The sequence below is a fragment of the Lonchura striata genome, chromosome 1 (assembly GCF_046129695.1).
Source record: "Lonchura striata isolate bLonStr1 chromosome 1, bLonStr1.mat, whole genome shotgun sequence".
Classification (NCBI taxonomy): Eukaryota; Metazoa; Chordata; class Aves; order Passeriformes; family Estrildidae; genus Lonchura; species Lonchura striata.
The window spans coordinates 156,240,298-156,258,782 of NC_134603.1; the positions used below are offsets into that span (position 1 = coordinate 156,240,298).

At 61.5% G+C, this 18,485-nt stretch overlaps 2 protein-coding genes across 2 annotated transcripts; both read left to right on the forward strand.

Annotated features, from left to right (window-relative positions):
• Window positions 1–1,445: 1,445 nt before the first annotated feature.
• Window positions 1,446–9,589, forward strand: LOC144248181 (zinc finger protein 783-like). Its single transcript, XM_077790040.1, has 6 exons — window positions 1,446–1,491; window positions 2,493–2,885; window positions 3,999–4,125; window positions 4,579–4,692; window positions 5,637–5,891; window positions 7,725–9,589. Exons 1-6 carry the CDS (start codon window positions 1,468–1,470, stop codon window positions 8,819–8,821), a joined length of 2,010 nt encoding a protein of 669 aa, XP_077646166.1. The 5' UTR covers window positions 1,446–1,467; the 3' UTR covers window positions 8,822–9,589.
• A 3,092-nt stretch (window positions 9,590–12,681) lies between these two features.
• Window positions 12,682–17,983, forward strand: LOC110476937 (E3 ubiquitin-protein ligase TRIM7-like). The gene is made up of 7 exons (XM_031503769.2): window positions 12,682–13,095; window positions 14,042–14,128; window positions 14,438–14,668; window positions 15,642–15,664; window positions 15,938–16,053; window positions 16,279–16,314; window positions 17,306–17,983. The coding sequence occupies exons 1-7, from the start codon at window positions 12,682–12,684 to the stop codon at window positions 17,815–17,817; spliced, it is 1,419 nt and encodes a 472-aa protein (XP_031359629.2). The 3' UTR covers window positions 17,818–17,983.
• The last annotated feature ends 502 nt before the right edge of the window (window positions 17,984–18,485 follow it).

Below are 18,485 nucleotides of genomic sequence, written 5' to 3' on the forward strand. Positions count from 1 at the left end.
GACCCATCCCACGTGTCCTCTCCCTTTTTCCCACAAACAAAAAGGATTTCCTGCCCTTCCCTGCACTCAGTGTCACCAGCTTCCCCCCCAGGGTGTGCCAGGGCTGTGCCAGAGCAGGCAGGGATGGGACTGGGGTGGGGTGGGATGGAGCAGGGCAGGTGGGATACGGAAGGATACAGCGGGACAGGATGAATGGAATGAGATGGGACAGAAGTGGGTGAGATGTGCATGGAATGGGACGTGATGGGACAAGATGTGGGATGGACAGGGTGGGAGTGGATGGGACAAGAGTGGACACACAGCATGGAAGGGGATGGAACGGGATCAGACAGTGAATGTATGGAGTGGGATGGGCCAGGGCATGAGGAGACAGCGCAGGTGGGACAGGGCATGGATGGGACGGGGCGCGGTGGGATAGACGGAATGGGGCAGGGCAAGACCGGGAAGGACAGGACAGGATGGATTGGGATGGGGTGGGATGGGAGAGAATAGGAATGGATGACGTGAGAGGGGACGAGATGGGACAGGATGGGATGGGATCCATGGGATGGGATGGGGTGGGATGGGATGGGATGGGATGGGGAGGGATGGGACGGGACGGGATGGGATGGGACGGGATAGGACGGGAATGGGATGGGAAGGGACGGGACGGGATGGGACGGGGTGCGGTGCTGCGGTCCGTCCGGAGGGGAGGCGGTGGGTGGGGAGGGGTCGCTCCATTTCCAGGGCGCCGCCGCCTCCGGCCGCCATTTGCGAGCCCGCAGGGATGGGCGCTGGGGACCCGACGGGCGGGGCCGGAAAAGCTGCCGCGGGGCCTCCTCAGTGACCCCCCCCGGTCCCTGCCCTGCCCCGCCATGTCGCCCCGAGCCCCCCGCGGTCTCCCCCACTCCAACCAGCTCCTCCCGTCACCCTGCACCGCCTCCTTCCCAGTTACTCCTCGGCCCCCCAGTCTCCCCTTGCTCCCCGCTGCCAGCCCAGCCCCTGGGGCAATCCCCGAGCGCCCCCAGCCGCGGTCAGTCATTCGCCGATCCCGGTCCCCCCCGGTTTCCCCGTTCCGCGGTTCCCGGTGCGGGCGGGGCCCCGACGGGGCGGGGCGCTGATGCCGTCGGCCCGCCAGGGGGCGCTGCGCGGCGCGCGCCCGCCCCGCCCCGCCCCGCTCCGCGCGCGGTCCGGCGGCGGCAGCGCCCCCTGGCGGCGCGGCGGGGCAGCGGCGCGGCCGGAGCGCCGGACCCGGACCCGGACCCGGAGCCGCGCTCGGTGTCGGAGCCGCCGCCGCCCCCGCCTCCGCCGCCTCCGCCCGCCAGGCCCGCGCCGCCTCCGCCCCGCCCCCGCCGCGCCGCGCCCCCGCCCCGCCGCGCCGCCCCGCGCCCAGCCCGATGCCCGGCGGCGGGCGGAGGTGAAGCAGGGAGCGGGCGCTGGATCCTCCCGGCCGCGGCCCCCGGGGCCCCGGGCACGGAACAAAGGGCCATGGCCGAGGGGGCCCCCGCTCAGGTAAAGGGCGCCTGCCCGGCGCGGGGCCGGGCCCGGCGCGCACCGCCCGCCCGCCGCCGGCGGGCCGCACGTCGGGGCTCACGGGCCGCGCCGTCGGGGCCGCGGCGGGCGGGGGGGGCGCGGCGGGCGGCGGGCGCTGTCACCGCGCGGGGCCGCGGCCGCCCCCCCGGGCCGACGGGCGGGGACGGGACGGGCGGCCCCGGGGGGGCGGCGGCGGCGCGCCGAGCCCGCCCGGGCCTCCGCGGCCGGCGGCGCCCGCGCTGCCGTCGGGGCCGGGCCTGCCCGCCCGCCGCGCCGCCGCCCGCCCGCCGCCGCCGGGCCCTGCGGCCCCCCGGCACCGACCCGCCGCCCCCCCCTCCCGTGACACCGCCCGGTCCCCATGGCGACGGGGCGCCCGCAGCCCCCCGGGTGTCCCCTGGCCGTGCCCATGGCAACGGGGCTCGGCCGGCCCGTGTCACCCCGCGCCCCCCCGCCCTTGTCGCCTCCCCCCACCCGCGCCGCGGCGGGTCCTGCCCGTCCCGTGGGACCGGCACGGGGCCGCCGTAAGCGGCTTAGCGGGGACACGGGGACGTCCCCGCCGCCCCGGCCAGCGCTGGGCCCCGCAGCGGCCCCCCCCGCGGGGTGCGCACGGCCCCGGGGCTGTCCCCATGGCCCCGGGGCTGTCCCCATCGCCCCGGGGATGTCCCTATCGCCCCGGGGATGTCCCCATCGCCCCAGGACTGTCCCCATCGCCCCAGGACTATCCCCATCGCCCCGGGGATGTCCCCATGGCCCCGGGGATGTCCCCATCGCCCCAGGACTGTCCCCATCGCCCCGGGGATGTCCCCATGGCCCCGGGGCTGTCCCCATGGCCCCGGGGCTGTCCCCATCGCCCCGGGGATGTCCCCATCGCCCCGGGGGCCCGTGTCACACCGGGGGCGGGGGTCTCTATCGCCCCGGGAGGGTCCCTATCCCCCCGCGGGGGATCCCCCGCCCTGACCCCGCGCCCTTGTTGTCCGCAGGCGCCGGAGCAGGTGCGGCCGCCGCGCTGCCCCTCGCCCCTCCGGCCGGCGGCCGGCCCCGAGCGCACCTCGGAGCGGGAGACGCAGACGGCGGAGCTGTCCCTGACCGTGGTGGCGGCCGTGCAGGCGGTGGAGCGCAAGGTGGATTCCCACTCCACCCGCCTGCTGGACCTGGAGGGTCGGACGGGGATGGCGGAGAAGAAGCTGATCGACTGTGAGAAGACGGCGGCGGAGCTGGGGAACCAGCTGGAGAGCAAGTGCGCGGCGCTGGGCACCCTCATCCAGGAGTACGGGCTGCTCCAGCGGCGCCTGGAGAACATGGAGAACCTCCTGAAGAACAGGAACTTCTGGATCCTGCGGCTGCCCCCGGGCAGGAAGGGGGAAGTGCCCAAGGTAACGGTGTCCTGGGGTGCGGGAGCCGGGCACTGCACCCGAAATGCTCCCGGAGGGCAGGCCCGGGGTGGGTGAGCGGGGACAGCCCCTGGCACAGGTGAGTCTCTCGCCTCCACTGCAGCTTCCCAGCTCATCCCCTGCTGGGGCTAAAATACGGTGGGACAGAGGCCTGGGAGGACATCCTGGTACTCAGGCCAGAGGTTTCAGTTCTGCTCCACTGCGCTGCACAGCCCTGGGGCCATTGACTCTTTTTTTCTTCATTTTTTTTTTTTTTTGCCACCATTTCTAGAAACCCTGCAGATTTTGTGGTTCTTCTGTTTTGACCACCCTGACGCTGCAGAGTCTCCCAGGCCAGGGAAGGAGCAAGTGGGAGCTGCTTCTGCAGGGAAGGGGGAAGCTTTGAGATTCAGGAAGGCAGATGAGCTCCCTGGGCATAGCTCTGGAAAGAGCCCACCATCAATATTCAGTTCCTACTTGAATTTCACAACCTTCCTGCTAAAAGAGTGTGCAAATGAGACCACGTAGGACATGGGAGAGGGAGTATCTGGAGAGAGCAGAGAGGATCAGGAAAAGGTGGGTTCAGACCCTGACACCCCATTAGTGCAGTTGGGGGACAGAACTGGAGTGCTGCGTTTTCTCTGAAGAGCTTTACTTCACTTTGCACATCCTGAATTTATCCTTAAGAATTATTCCTTGGCTAACAAGCTGGGAAGCTGCAGATGGTGGGCACACAGTAACCAGGGATAATGGGGGCCTCTGTGGGCCCGGGTAGAGTTTTCCCTGGAGTTCTGGGGTAATTGAATCCGGGAGTTACGTCAGCTCATCAATAGGGATGAGTCCAGCCCATCTCCTGGGTTTTCTCTCCCTTATGGTCCCTCAAGCCTGATCACCCTGCAGAGAGCAGGGACTGAGAGGAGGCCTCAGGGGTCCTTTGGGGAAATCCCAGTCTGGATTCATCACCAGGAGCCATCCGTTTGGTTGAGTCCTTTATTCCCAAAGAAATAGCTGCCCTGGAATTGTTTTAAATGCAAAAAGCAGCTCACCGACGGCCTGGAAGGAGCTGAAGCCTGGCTGTGTCCAGGCTCCTGCTTGAAGCCGCTGTTGGAATTGCAGGTGCCGGTGACCTTTGATGACGTGTCCGTCTATTTCAATGACAAGGAATGGGAGAAGCTGGAGGAGTGGCAGAAGGAGCTGTACAAGAATGTGATGAAGGGGAACTACGAGTCTCTGATCTCCCTGGGTAAATACGGGGTGTCCTCGCCCTGCTGAGGGACAGGAGGCTGCTTCTGGCTCCTCCTTGGAGATCCCCTTGGATGAGACCCAAATGTCCATTTCAAAGGCTTAAAAACACAGGAGGATGTTTTCAGTCTGGGTTTATTTTGGCTCATGCTGTGCTGGTGTTACGGCTGGGTGAGGGATGCCCTGTGGGCAGGTGGGCTGGAGACCTCCCAAACCTCTTCCAGCCACAGTTTTGCCATCAAAAACCAGCTCCTTCCTTCCCCGTGGCTGTTGGGAGGGCTGCCCTGCATCTCCTGGGTCTGCAGTGGGTACCAGCCCATCTTTCAGAGGATTTTGCACCCGTGGATGTTCCCGAGTGTCCTCACGTGTCCCCCGAGCACTGGGAAGAGGTGGAAGCCGATATCAGGTTCCCAGTGCAGTAACCCCTCTCTCCCACCCCTCTGTCTCTCAACAGACTATGCAATTTCCAAACCTGGTGTTTTGTCTCAGATCGAGCAAGGGGAGGAATCGCGGGGCAGGAATGAGCAGGACCTGGAGGAGAGTGAGATCATTACTGATGCCACGGCAGGTGAGGCGGCACCTTGGCACCAGGGCAGCCCTGGGTTGTGTCCCCTTGCTCTTCCCAAGGCTGAAGCAGATGTTGCTGGGAGCTGTGGCTGATGTGGTTGATCAGGAGAAACCTTGCCTAGGAATGGGATAAATTGGGCTGATTGGAGGTTTGATGTCCAGGCACAGCCAAACATAGAAACCAGGGCAAGCAGAGCCCAGAGAGTTGGGCACTGGGAGCCCTTCCCAGCAAGGGAAACATCTGCAACCAGACCAGGTCCTCAGGGAGCCAGTGTGCCTGGCAAGGAAGGAGAATCAGGTCCCATTGGGAGAGCCCATCCACCCAGGAAATCCTCCCCACCCTCTCTTTGTGTGGATGGTGCCTGGGTTTATCCTTGGAACATCTTCCCGGGCAGGGAAGCCTGGTGCCAGGCTGTGTGCAGCGAGATGGGATGGTGGGCTGGGAATGGGGCACCAGTGATCCTGAGTCCCAGAGCCACTCCTGCTCTGTGATAAGGGGGCTGATAAGGAGATAAGGAGGTGGCCTGGAAGAGATGGTGGCACCTCCACTTGTCATCCCTGATTGCAGGCTGTGGATGTGGGGTCACACCAACACCCTGCTTGTGCTTTCCATCACAAGGATCTTCAAATTAACTTGAGGCCAATGGGAAGGGGAAGATCACAGGCCCACGGGGAGCTGCAGCTGGGGGATGTGGGGTGCCCGAGGGGAGCTGAGCTGTGGCACCACGGCCCCAGGCTGGGTGGAGTGAGTTCCCTGTGCCTGTGAAGGGTCCTGGGCTGGAGCTGGGAGCGTGGCAGGGATGGGTGAAGGGCAGGGGCTGAGGAGGCCGAGCAGATGAAACCCTCCGTGGGCTCAGCAGCTGGAGTTGGCAGGGATTGCTGAGAGCAGATCCTTTGTCCTGACTCCTGGGAGTGACGGCTGGTGGGAATCTCTCGTTGCTGCAGCTGGAATAAGAGTTGTGATCAAAACGGAGGAGCTCCTTCCCGAAGACAGCCCTGAGAACCCCGAGCTGCACGGGATGTCGGGGCAGTCCGAGGGCAGCTTCCAGAGCCCGGACGAGGAGGCGGCCTGCGAGAGCCCCTACGGCTCCGTGTCCCCACCCAGGGACCTCCCGGGGACCAGCCTGGGCGACTCGTCCGAGTACAGAGCCGACTTCAACGAGATCCAGAGGGTCATCGTTCACCACGGGAGCTGCACGGGTGAGCTGCTCGGGACACGGCCCTGCACAGGGACAGGTGGCTTAGGAAAAGGTGGGGAAGGGGTTGCATGGACAGGAGGAGTTAAATCCCCCCCAAAACCAGCACCAGAAGGAAAGTTTATGGCTGCAGCGACTTCCAAGAGTGGCTCTGGTCACGCCTTGAGCTTGGAGGAGGAGGCAGCACGTCCATGGTGGACGCAGAGCGTGGTCCCTGAGGACTCCTGTCCTGCCCAGGTGCAGAGTGAGCACTGGCCCAGTCCTCTGAGTCTGGGAAAAGCCCTGGTTACCCATGCAGACCAAGGGAAGGTGTGTCTCAGGCAGTGTTCTGTGAGGGCCCCAGTGAGCCCTGCTCCCAAAACCCTGCTGTGGCAGAGGGCACGAGGTTGGTGTGAGGTGTGGAGGAGTGGATGGTTGCACACCGGACACTGCTGGAGGAGTGTGGGAGGTCCTGCAGGTTGCCAGGCGTGGGAGTCGCTCAGGGCAGCTCCACAGGATAGGGAAGAATGTGGCTGGAGCTCTGTGATTTGCGAGCTGCCAAGAGGGAAGGGGAAGGATGAGGTGATTTGTGGAGAGATGAGATGATGGCACTGAGTGTTTCATGTGTAGAATTCTGCTGGTGGAGTGGCAGATACAGGCCAAGTCCTACAGATGTGCTGTAAGGCTGGGGATGGGAGAGCAGGGAGACGAGAGGTTGGGAATGCTGGGTTCCTTCCTCCTGATGGCTTTGTGGTGCTCTTACACAAACAGAGACACAGAGAGTTGGGCTCTCGAGGGCCTCAACTCCGTCTTGTGGGTCCTGTGGTCTGCCCAAGGCTTTGTGAGGGAAACCAGCCAAGCCACCAGTGAGGCTGCAGCTGATCCTTGTCCTAGAGCTGCTGCCTCTGCCAGGGCACAGGGCCTGCCTGGTGGGGCTGGGCAGGAGCTGCGGCCGTGCTGGCCGGGATGGGGGCTGAGCCCCCAGGTCCAGAGAGGGGACAGGGAGAAGGACCTGGGTTTTCCCTTCCTCAGAGGGAAGAGGGCCTTGGCTTTGAGGCATCCACTCCCATCGGTTTCCTTTTGGGAAACTGCAGCTGCTCCTCCTGAGAGAGTATTTAGGCCTGGCTCACGGGCCAGTGTGGGGTGACGTGAGGGATGCCCTGTGGGCCTTTCCTTGTGCCGTGCTGGCCGTGTGTCCTGCCGTGTGTCCCTGGGATGGCTGTTGTCACCAAACAAAGTCCCCGGCTCACTTCTGGCCCCGGTGACACGAAGGGGAGCCTGGCTTGCTGCCATCCATCCCACTGCCATTCCATCCCACTCGTGATCCATCCCACTGCTGGGTGCTCTGGGAAGGAGAGGGGTGGGTGTCTCACCATGCCACATGGCAGTGGGGCTGAGGGAAGGGGACAGCCCCAGGCAGGCTGTGCTGTCCACGGAGCAGAGCCGCCAGCCCGGAGCTGTTTCTGTCGAGCGGTGTTGTTGCAGCCCAGCGAAACGGCAGCAGATGGAGCTGCTCTGAAATCACTCGGCCACCCGAGCCCTGGTGAACCCATGGTGCTTTTACCCCCCACATCCTGCAGCAGCACAGAGTTGCCAAAGCTTTTAGCAGGCGGTTGGAGCTCATCCTCCAGAGGAGCCTGGCCGGGCTGGGTTGTCTCAACTCTGTGTTTGGGAGCACATGGCCCATCCCAGCGCTCCGGGCTCCAGCTGCAGCCAGCTCGTGTCCGGGTGGTCGGGCAGAGCAGGCAGGCACAAAGAGCTGCAGGAACCCATGCAGGTGTTTCTGTAGCACCCAGGGGTATAAGAGGCCACCCTGTCCCACCCAATGACCCTAACGCCGTTCGATTTTCCCCCTCAGAGGATGGGATCGTGATCAAGACGGAGGAGGAGGAGGAGGAGGAGGAGGACGACCCCGACACGCTGGAGCCGTGCGCCATGTTCTCGGGCCGGAGCGAGGCGCCGGCGTTCGCCAGCCACGAGGCCGGGCTGGGCTGCGAGGCGCAGTGCAGCTCCAAGGGGCAGCCCCGCGGCCTGGCCGCCCGCGTCAGGAAGCCGTCGGCCTGCGAGAGGGACTCCGGGGACATGAAGCCGGCCAGCGGCCAGCAGCGGAACCGGACGCGGGAGAGACCCTACATCTGCCCCGAGTGCGGGAAGAGCTTCATGCTCAAGATCAACTTCATGATCCACCAGCGCAACCACCTCAAGGAAGGGCCCTACGAGTGCCACGAGTGCGACCTCAGCTTCCGCAACAAGCAGCAGTTCCTGCTGCACCAGCGCAGCCACACGCGCCGCGGCGTGGGGGTCCCGCGGCGCCCCGAGCACGGCCTCAAGCCCCCGGCGCGGCCCCCGCCCCCGGGGAAGCCCTACAAGTGCTCCGAGTGCGAGAGCAGCTTCAGCCACAAGTCGAGCCTCAGCAAACACCAGATCACCCACGTCGGGGAGCGGCCCTTCACCTGCGGCGAGTGCCGGAGGAGCTTCCGCCTGCAGATCAGCCTGCTCATGCACCAGAGGATCCACGCGGGCAAGAACGAGATGGCCTTCCTGTGCCCCCAGTGCGGCAAGAACTTCACCCGGCCCTCCCACCTGCTGCGCCACCAGCGGACTCACACCGGCGAGCGGCCCTACCAGTGCAGCCAGTGCGAGAAGACCTTCAGCGAGAAGTCCAAGCTCACCAACCATTACCGCATCCACACGCGGGAGCGCCCGCACGCCTGCGCCGTCTGCGGGAAGGGCTTCATCCGCAAGCACCACCTCCTGGAGCACCAGCGCATCCACACGGGCGAGCGGCCCTACCACTGCACCGAGTGCGGCAAGAACTTCACGCAGAAGCATCACCTCCTGGAGCACCAGCGGGCGCACACCGGCGAGCGGCCCTACCCCTGCACCGAGTGCACCAAGTGCTTCCGCTACAAGCAGTCGCTCAAGTACCACCTGAGGACGCACATGGGAGAGTGAGGGGCTGCCGAGGCTTCCTCTCCCTCCCTCCTTCCCTCCTTCCATCCCTCCCTCCCTCCCTTCCTCCTCGTCCTCCTTCTCCTCCACTGATCTCTCGCACCCTCCCTCCGTCCGTCTCCCCCCCACCCCGGCTCAGGGCATGGACATCAAGGAAGCTTTGTGTGGTAGCGCCGCTGGTCTGGTGGAGACTCGGCTGATTGGAAATAAATTAATGAATTAAAGCAAGCAACGCGCGGCAAAATTAAAAGATTATATATATATGAAATTAACAGAAGCAGCTGATTTAGGGGGAGTCCTCACCAACAAGCAAACAAACCACCAACAAAAGAAACCTGTACGCAGGGTGTTTTGCCGGAGTAGGACTCGTAACTGCTTTTTAAATCTACTGTTCAGTTTTTTTTAATAAATGTGGAGGAACTTTTTATTTGATAAGCAACCTTAGGATGGCCAAGATTTTATTTTTGGTTTTGTTTTTTGTTTGTTTTGTTTTGTTTTGTTTTGTTTTGTTTTGTTTTGTTAACTGCTCTGTAGGCTGATTCTGGCACAGTCACTTTTTGTCCAGGAGCTCTGTGGAGGTGTTGCCTCGTCTGGGCTGGATGTGACAGGAGGAGCTCCAGCCGGGGGGAGGTGAGTAATTAACAGATGCAGCTGATGAGGAAGCTCTGCTGTGTGTCTAGATTGGAAGCGCTGATAGGTGCCTGCCCGGCTCGCGGGGCTGTGATGCACTCCTGAATTATACAATAGAATAAAATTCTAGTCGCAGTAAAAGACCCTTTTTCTGCTAGGACCCCTCTGCAAGGCTCCTCCTAAAACTCATTCCTAGCGCTCAATCCCCCCGCTAGGGGCTGGCCCTGCCGCCCCTGAGGCCATGGGGTGCTGTGGGGCCAGCAGGGACCGAGAGCAAGAGCTGGTTGTGTTTAATTGCTCTGCTGTCCTTGAGCTGCTGCCAGTGGCCTCGACCGCGTGCTCCTCAGGAGCAGGAGCGGTGGGATTTCTGCCCAGGGGAGCAGCAGCTCCAGGCTGGCTCCAAGGAAAGACCTCCCTGCTCCTGAGTACCTGCTGCCGGGGTGGGTGGGACACAATCCATCTCCCTGCTGTTGGTCTGAGCTCCTGTTCGTACCAGCTCGGTTCCTGGGGATCCCAGCTTGTCCTGGCTGCAGCTCCTGAGGTTGGGCTGTGGCTGGGTGAGAACCATCTGAAGGGCTGGGCTGGGGCTGGGCTGGTGGCACCAACTCCCCAGAGCATGCCAGGCTCCTTCCCGGTGCTGTCAGACCTCTCCTTGGAGAGTGGCATCAATAAACAGAGCGATGATGGGAGAAGTTGTCAGGACCTGTTAATGCCTTTGCAGAACCAAAGTCCTCACACAGGACCTGGTGTATGAACCCCTCCTAAGCTGGGATTTGTGGCCTTTTTGGTGCTAGAATGTGCCAGAGGGCAGCGCAGCCACATGGAGCTGCTGAGAGCCACCAGCTGGTCATTGCTATGGGTGGGAGCATTTTTTGGGGCTGCCAGGGCAGGCTCCTGCCAGGGTTCCTGCTTTCCCACTGCTGGGGTGGTGCTTGCAACTCCCTGGAAGAAGTTTGGGGTTTTGGGTCAGGGCATGCTGTCTGACAGGAGTTGAACTTCCATCTCTGGAAGTTGGTCAGGCTGGACGAGGCTTTGAGCAACCTGGGATAGTGGGAAGAGTTCCTGCCCTTCCAAGGAGGTGGAACAAGATGAACTTTGAGGTCACTTCCCACCCAAACCATTCTGGGATTCTATGAAAAGTGCTGTGGAGGGGCTGTGCTGGGAGAGAGGTGTGGGGGCAGGACAGGAGGGCCTGGCTGCAGCCCTGTGTCCCTCAGCAGCCTCCCTGCATCCCCCTCACCAGGACTGAATGCAAGCATGGGGAAGGAGGAAATGAAAAGCAGAACTGATTCTGGTTCTCAGTGGCTTGTCTTCATCACACTGGCAGCAACGGGGACCTGGCAGAATCCTTTTGCTTCCTAAAAATTGATGAATTCACATTTTTACTGGCAAAAAATCCAGCTGAGGTGCCTGTACTAGCCTGGCTGTCCCTTGCAGTGCTAGGACCTTGGTGTGGCCAGGTTGGCAGTGCTCTGCTCTGTGTCTCTGGGCCCCACACAGCAGCTCCTGCCCCTCGTGCTGCTCCTCACCCGCCACACACGGCTCCAACAGCCTCAGTCACTGGACACTGCCAAGATTTAACAACATCCCAGTGACCTTCAGCAGCTCAAATGTCACCAATCCATCTGCAGAGACATCTCCCGTGCCAGTGGGACAACACGGCCATCGTGGCCCTGAGTGCAGGTGGCAGCGACTCTGAAAACCTGGGTGGTGGCAATCGACAGCATCGTCCCATGGTGGGACACGGACTCGATGGCTCCTGTCCCTGTAGCTTGGGCCAGTGACACTCACCCAGCCTTCCCTGGCCTGCTGGAAGAGCTGGACACAGATGCACCCAGAAAGCAGCTCCAGGAACAGGGGATGAGCAGGAGGCACTGCTGTGCCCACCTGGGTGTGAGATGGGCAGTGTACCCCTGGGCAGCACCCCAGATGAGTGGGGACATCAGGCTGTCACCCCAGGCTGCTGCAGGGATGGTGGGCAGGGGGCTGGCAGCCATGGGCTGTCACAGCCACTGCCCAGGGCCTGGGACCCACCGGGGCAGGGAAGCTGGCAGTGGGGTGGCAGGGACACTCAGGAGGGCACGGCCATGGCAGGGCACTAAGTGCCCGGAGAGGGATTTGTTCGACTGCTTTATTGTGTCAGGGGGTGAATGGTGTCCCCCAAAACACTCCTTGGGCCCTGGCTGGCAGCACATGAGGGTGGAAGAGGAGCAGAACCGACAGCTGAATACAGGGGCTTGGTTTTGGGCGCCCAGCACCCTCCAGCGCTGAGCCCAGGGCAGCAGAACAGAAAGGACAATGTGGGCCCAGCAGGCCGAGAAGAACAAGGCAGCTCGAGGGGCTCTGCTTCCCTAAGCGCCGCTGCCGCCGCTGCTGCTGCTGCTGCTTCCCTCCGGGCGCTTTGGAGCTGGGCTGAGAGCGAAGGAGACACTGGGAGAGGCGCCGGAGCCATGCGGTGCAGGGATGGAGGCCGGAGCCCTCCCGACCACAGCAGCCGGGGCCTTGGGGGGATTTCAGGTGAGCACGCCGGGGCTGGCAGCGCAGGATCAGCCCGGGCTCCCGCACGGCGCAGCCGCCGCTCCGACACCATCCCTTCAAACCGCGCTAACGCAGCCGGGCTGGCCGGGAGCCGGGCCCCGGGAAGGATCGCGGCCAGCTCCGAGCCAGGCCAAAGCTCCCCGCCTCGTGTCAAGTTATTAACGATTAAACTAATTCAAGCATCCCGAGCATCCGCGGGCGCCGTGCCGGCTGCGCCCCGGGGGAAGGCTGGGATGAAGGCTCACACTCGCAATCACACTCACACTCGCAATCACACTCACACTCACACTCACACTCACACTCACACTCACACTCACACTCGCAATCACACTCACACTCGCAATCACACTCATCCCAGCCCTCCCCTTCCGTGGCGGCCGCTGCGTCCCCGCTCGCACGGGCACACGCAGCGCACACAGCGGGCCCCGTGCCCGTGTCCCCCCCGGGGTTTTCCTGCTCGTTCCTCTCCTGCTTGCACACACGGACACGCGTGTGCGTATTGTGCGATCCAGGCACAGGAATATGCCCAGGGAGAGACGGGGACACTCCCACGCACGCACACACACTCCTACAGACACACTCGCATCCCCAAGCGCGTTGCCGGCCCCGCAGCCCGGCCCGTTCCCGTGGCGCCCCGGCCAGCTCCGCCCCCGGACGGGTCCCGGCCCCAGCCCGGTGCCGGCCCCTTCCGTGCCATGGCTGAGGAGGTGCTGGCTCTCCGCGAGCGGCTGTTGTTCCAGGCCACCTGCTCGGTGTGTCTGGAATTGTTCAGGGAGCCCGTGCTCACGGCGTGCGGGCACAGCTTCTGCCAGCAGTGCCTGGCGGGCGTGCTGGGGCGCCCGCCGCGCTCCGCCGCCTGCCCGCAGTGCCGCGCCCCGCTGGAGCCGGGCTCCGTGCGCCCCAACCGCTCGCTGGGCGGTGTGGCCGAGCTGGTCCGGTCGCTGGGGGAGGCGGCGGCGTGGCCGCGGTGCCCCCAGCACGGCAAGCCCCTGGCGCTGTTCTGCGAGCCGTGCGCCGCCCTGCTCTGCGCGATCTGCCGGGACGGGCCCGAGCATCGCTTCCACCTGAGCCGTTTCCGCCCCGCCGAGGAGGCCGCCCGGGAGCTGCGGGTACGGGGCGGCGCCGCCAGAGGGGCTGGGGGCGTGGGTGGCCGAGGGGCACAGGTCAGGGTCCCCTCCGGCATGGGCTGGGGTCCCCTGTGGGCACAGGTCAGTGTCCTGTCCGGGCACACATCTGGGCTCCCTTCAAGGACACTCTGGGGTCTGCCCTGGCCGTGAGCTCCTCTGGGTATGGTCTGGGTCCCCTCCATGCTTGGGTGGGTCTCCTCCGAGCAGGGTCCGGGTTTCACTCAGGGCTGGTTCCCTCCACACACAGGTCAGGGTGTGTCCCTGGCAAGCCACAGACCTGGGGCCTCAGCCGGCAGCTGGCTGGGCACCAGTGTGGGTGCTGTACCCCACCCTGCTGGGGCTGCTGGGTCTCCCATCGCCCGGCCCCAGCCCACGCAGGAGCCCAGGTGCCTCTCACTGCTCAGCCCTCTGTGTTCCCCAGATGGTCCCTTGTGGCCCAGATGTCCCCAGCCAGGCTTTCTCCCACACAGTGTGGGCTGGGGTCACAGCTCACTGCAACGCAGGAGATGATTCAGAGCATGAGGAGTTTTTTAATACTCCAGCAAATTTATGGGGCATGTCTGAGTCCCTGCTACTGTCACCAGAAAGCTCTTCCCAGAAATCCCACTTCCAACTTTGAAAGTTGTTTTTTCTAATTAAAAACCAATTTAAAAAACCACAAACTCTGGGGTTTCTACATGAAGTTATTCCAGAAATGTTTCTGGCCATAAGAGCTGTGGATGGGGATCTCCCGAGCCTGACTAAAGTGATTTTGGAGAGGCGGCTGCTGCCTCTGAGCTCAAAACTCACTCCCAGACACTCAGGGGTCACCCCCAGCAACTCCCCAGACTGAGAGTGTCCCCACAGGGGTTGTTTGGTGACATCATCTCCCTCCTGTGAATATCACTCCAAAATTACCTAAAATGCTCTTTTTTAATCCCTGCCCTAGGAGACACTCCAGAAAAACCTGCTTTCTTTACAAGAACACAAGAAATACTTGAAGAGAAGAGGAGACCAGGAAAGTGATAACCTGCTGGTTCGTGTTCCTCTCCATGCCCCCCATTGCTCACCCACATGGCTCCCCAGGAATGTCCCATCTTTCCTTCTCCCAATATATACTTACCTCCTAATCCATGCCAACATTCTTTTCTCTTTTCTCTGTCCAACTCATATGGCTTCCTTGGGCCCATCAAGATCCACTCCTCTCTCTGTTCTTCCTGCTTTTCCTGTACAAAACCTCTGGTCCCCTCCTGTGTGATTCTTGCCCCCTCTCTGCAGCAGCCGTGTCCCTGCGGAGGCAGCCGGAGGCTGGGTGGGCTCAGGGCCTCCGTGTGGTGCCTTGCAGATGGCAGTGATGTGGGAGTTGCAGCGCGTGCCTGAGACCTTTAAGGAGCTGCAGCAGTTTATGGAGGAGCAGAAGAAGATCCTGCTGGCCCAGCTCGAGCAGATGTCCCAGGAGCTGGTCAGTAAGAGCGATGAATACAAGTCCAGGGTTTTGGAGAGGCAGTCGCTGCTGGACACGGTGATTGCGCAGATCCAGGAGAAGCGGGACCAGCCGGCGGTCAAGCTCCTCATGGTGAGGCAGCATTCCCCCTGTCCTAGTTTAGGGCAAATTTGGGGAAAACCCTCTGGAAGGAGCCCCCAGAAAACAGACCCCATGGCCCCTCCCCACCCACCTGGTTCGGGAGAAACAAATTTCTCTGAGAGAAGTGGAAAAGAACCTGTTTATTTAACAAACAAAGCACTCCCCAGCACCAAAGAAAATAACACCAGATGACAACAAAACTCTTTCACCACTCTGAAGAGATTAACAAATCCAGAAAGTCTTTCCTGGGGGTGGTGGCCCGGGTCTGGATGCTGGGGATTGCTCTCCTTCACTGGGGGTGGTTGCTGCAGATCACAAAATGCAGGCTTCCAGTGTTCCTTGGGGTTTCCCAGATCCCAGTCTGGAGCAGGTTGGATGGTATTCAGGAAAAGGAAAGGAAAGGAAACAGTCCAGGGAAAGAATTGGACTGCTTAGCTAAACTAACTAGGAAGCAAAGGCAAAAGCAGAAGCAAGCAAGCAAGCAAGCAAGCAAGCACCAGCCTTTTCTAGACAGCAGACCATGGGGGGAGGTGAGCTGGCTGATAACAAGGCAAAACAAACCTTCACTTTCAGAGTCAGTTCTGAAAGCACAGAACATAATATCAAACATAACCAGAACACACGATTGGAGATACAAACACCATAACGTCACCCTAGGACACCCCCCTGGGCACTGTGAGCCCTGGTGGGGCTGGGGACACCTACCTGGCACCCTCTGCATCCTGCTGTGGCTCTGGGCCACATGGGGACACCGTGCTGTGACACTGTGGCACCGTGCTGTGACACTGTGCAGTGACACTGTGCTTTGCCCGCTTTGGGTCAGGACCCTGAGGGAAGGGAGGGTTGGAATGAGGGGTGGGGTGAGCTCCAGCCCCCTTAGCCTGCTTCACACAGCTGGGCAGCCACTGCAGCTCCCTGTCCCTCGGCAGTGCCACAGCTCACCTATGTTTTCTCTCTCTTGCAGGACGCTGGCAGAATCCTGCACAGGTACGAAACAGGCTCGGTGTCCCTCTGCTCCTGTGCAGCTCCTTTGGGCAAAGGTTTGGGAGCGCTGCAGGAGCCGGGAAGGAGGTGGTTTGCCCTGCTGGGTATTTGGGATTTCATGTGACGTTACCAGGAACCAGAGGCCATTGCACCCCTCCTAAAGATGGGGTTATATCCCTGTGCTGATAGCAGGGATCTGTGGCTGCGGGGAATTCCGTTTCCCTCCTGGCCCTGGCTGGTGGCTGGGCTCTGAGCTCCTCTCCCTGTTCCCCTCAGCTGTGAGGCAGCCAAGGCCCCAATCCCAGAGCCAGTTTCCTCAGAGCTGCATCAGAGCGTTGGGAGCCTCACTAGGAAGAGCCAGTGGATCGTGAACATGATGGACAAATTCAAAGGTAAAGCCCTGCTGGCTCCGTGCTGTGCTTCCCCTGGGCTTGGCTGGCAGTGGGAAATCCTCACTGCCTGGTGCCTCTGCCTGGGACTCAGGAGCAAAACGGCTGCTCCAGGTGGGCACCATCCCGGGATGGGCTTTGCTGGAGCCTGGGGCTCCACATCTGGCTTGCTGTCTTGATGGGGAGCAGGAAGAGAGACACTCATGCCTCTTCCTTTCCTCCTTCCAGTGAGCCTGCGGAGCGAGATGGACAGGGGAAAAAGGGGTAAGTTTCTGGAGCTGAGGGGGGAAACTGAGGGAGCATGAGTATCCTCATGTCCTTGGTGCAGAGATAGGCTCACACCACATCTAAACCCAGCTTCTGTCTAGAACTGAGTCCTGTTGTTTTGACTAGGCCTGCTGTAAAAATCCAGGTCTGTCCTTGTGCCAGGCAGCGCCAGGGATGCTGTCCTGTGACGCCAGGCGAGGGCCAGGACAGCAGGAGGCCGTGTCAGGCTGTGCCCAGTTAAGCAGAAGGGCTGTACATGTTTTTTGAGCTGGCATTTAGGCATGATCAGAAGTGCTTTTGCAGGTCCTCGGGACCCGCATGATGGAGCATTGCTGGGCTGAGGTCTGGCTGGCAGCATTTGTGCTAAGGCCGCTCTCCACTCTCAGTTTTTGGGATGATGCACTTGAGCACATCCCAAAAGGAGAGTGGTGCCTCAGTTTCCCCCCTGCAGTCCCCGGAGGAGTGGGTTTAGCAGAGTGTCTGGGATGGTGACGCTGCACAGTGACAGCAGTGTGGCCTTGTGGGATGGCCACGGGATGGCAGCAGAACATCCCTGGTGGATGGGAAGCAAGTTTACCCGCTTGCTCGGCAGAGCAGGGCTCCGGGCTGGGTGAGCCCTTGTCACAGAGCAGGGACTGGCCTGGCCCCTCCTGCCTTGCAGCAGTGCCCGCTCACACCCGCGGGATGCACTGCTCCCCACAGGCTGCAATATCCAGCAGATCTGGCAGCAGATTTAACAAAGCCCATCGTGTCTGTCCCCTGCATGTGGGGACACTGCCTGGCTCAGTCCTGCCTCAGGGAGCATCTTTCCACCCTCAGGTGCCAGTAAGTGGGGACAGTAAGGGTCCTGTGTCCCATGCCACCCGAGGGGGCTGCAGGAGTGCCCGTTGTGCTCCCAGGACACATCCCAGCCCCGTGGTGCAGGCTGGAGGAGAGCTGCTGGTTCTCCTCTCAGCAGGCACAGATTGATGTTTCTGTCATCCATTAGAGCAGGTGACACTGGACCAAGAGACGGCGAATCTTGACCTGATCCTCTCGGACGACCGCAAAACTGTGCGGTTCAGCGGAAAACGTAACCCCCCTGACATTCCCAAGAGGTTCACGGGCAACCTCAGTGTCCTGGGCTCCCAGGGCTTCACGTCTGGGAAGCATTACTGGGAGGTGGAGGTCTGCAATAAGGGCTCCTGGGCCCTGGGGGTGGCCCTGGAGTCTGTGCCGAGGAAGGAGTCGCTCAACCTGCTCAGATCTGAGAAGGTCTGGGCCCTGCAGCTGGACTGGACAGGCTACTACAGAGCAGAACGTGTGTCCCCTTACCCGCTGGCACTTCGGAAGGCGCCTCAGAAAATCAGGCTCCACCTGGACTACGAAGCGGGCCAAGTGACCTTCTACGACGCAAAGGACATGACGCAGATCTTGCAGTTTGAGACCACCTTCACTGAGAAAGTCTTCCCGTATTTTTGGGTCTGCTCCCAAGGTAGCCACATCCGGGTGTGTGACTGATAGGGTGGGATGGCTGCCCGTGCCCTTGGCTAGCTGAGCAGGGAGGAGCTGTGGGAATGTCACACTGCAGCCTCACTGCAGCTCTGCCTGGGCTGGATCCTCTCTGCAGTTTTCTGCATCTCCTCCCGCTGAGTCCTTTGGAACATTAAAGAAGTGCTGTCCTGCCTGGGGGTGTCTGCGTGCTGGTATCCTGGCTAGATCCCATGGTGATGGTGTCTTCTCCCTGTGGGCACTGAGGCCACAGAATAATCGGGAAGAGGGAGGGGAGAGGCTCTGATTGTCCATGCCAGCCTTTGGCAGCACTGCAGGACTGGTGGCAGCTGTGCTGTGCTGTGCTGGACAATGCAGCCACCCCACACTCAGGAAGCCAGGCTGGAGCCACGAGCTGATAATGATGCCTTGAGCTGGTAATGGTGCCATGAGCTGATAATGATGCCTTTCATATTTTTTGGATTATGTGCTGCTTTGGTGTGTAGCTCTGAGCTTTGTGTTAGGTGTTAGCAAGTTCTCTTAACAGGCTTGGTAGAGAAAACAATCCTTTTCCAGCCTGAGACCAGTGATAACCCTTAGAAGGTCCAGGCCCCAAAAGTATAAACAACAGTGAATTGAAGAGAGAAAAAGAAGAAGGGTAGGACTTCATAACCCTGAAGCTGGAATTGGACAATTAA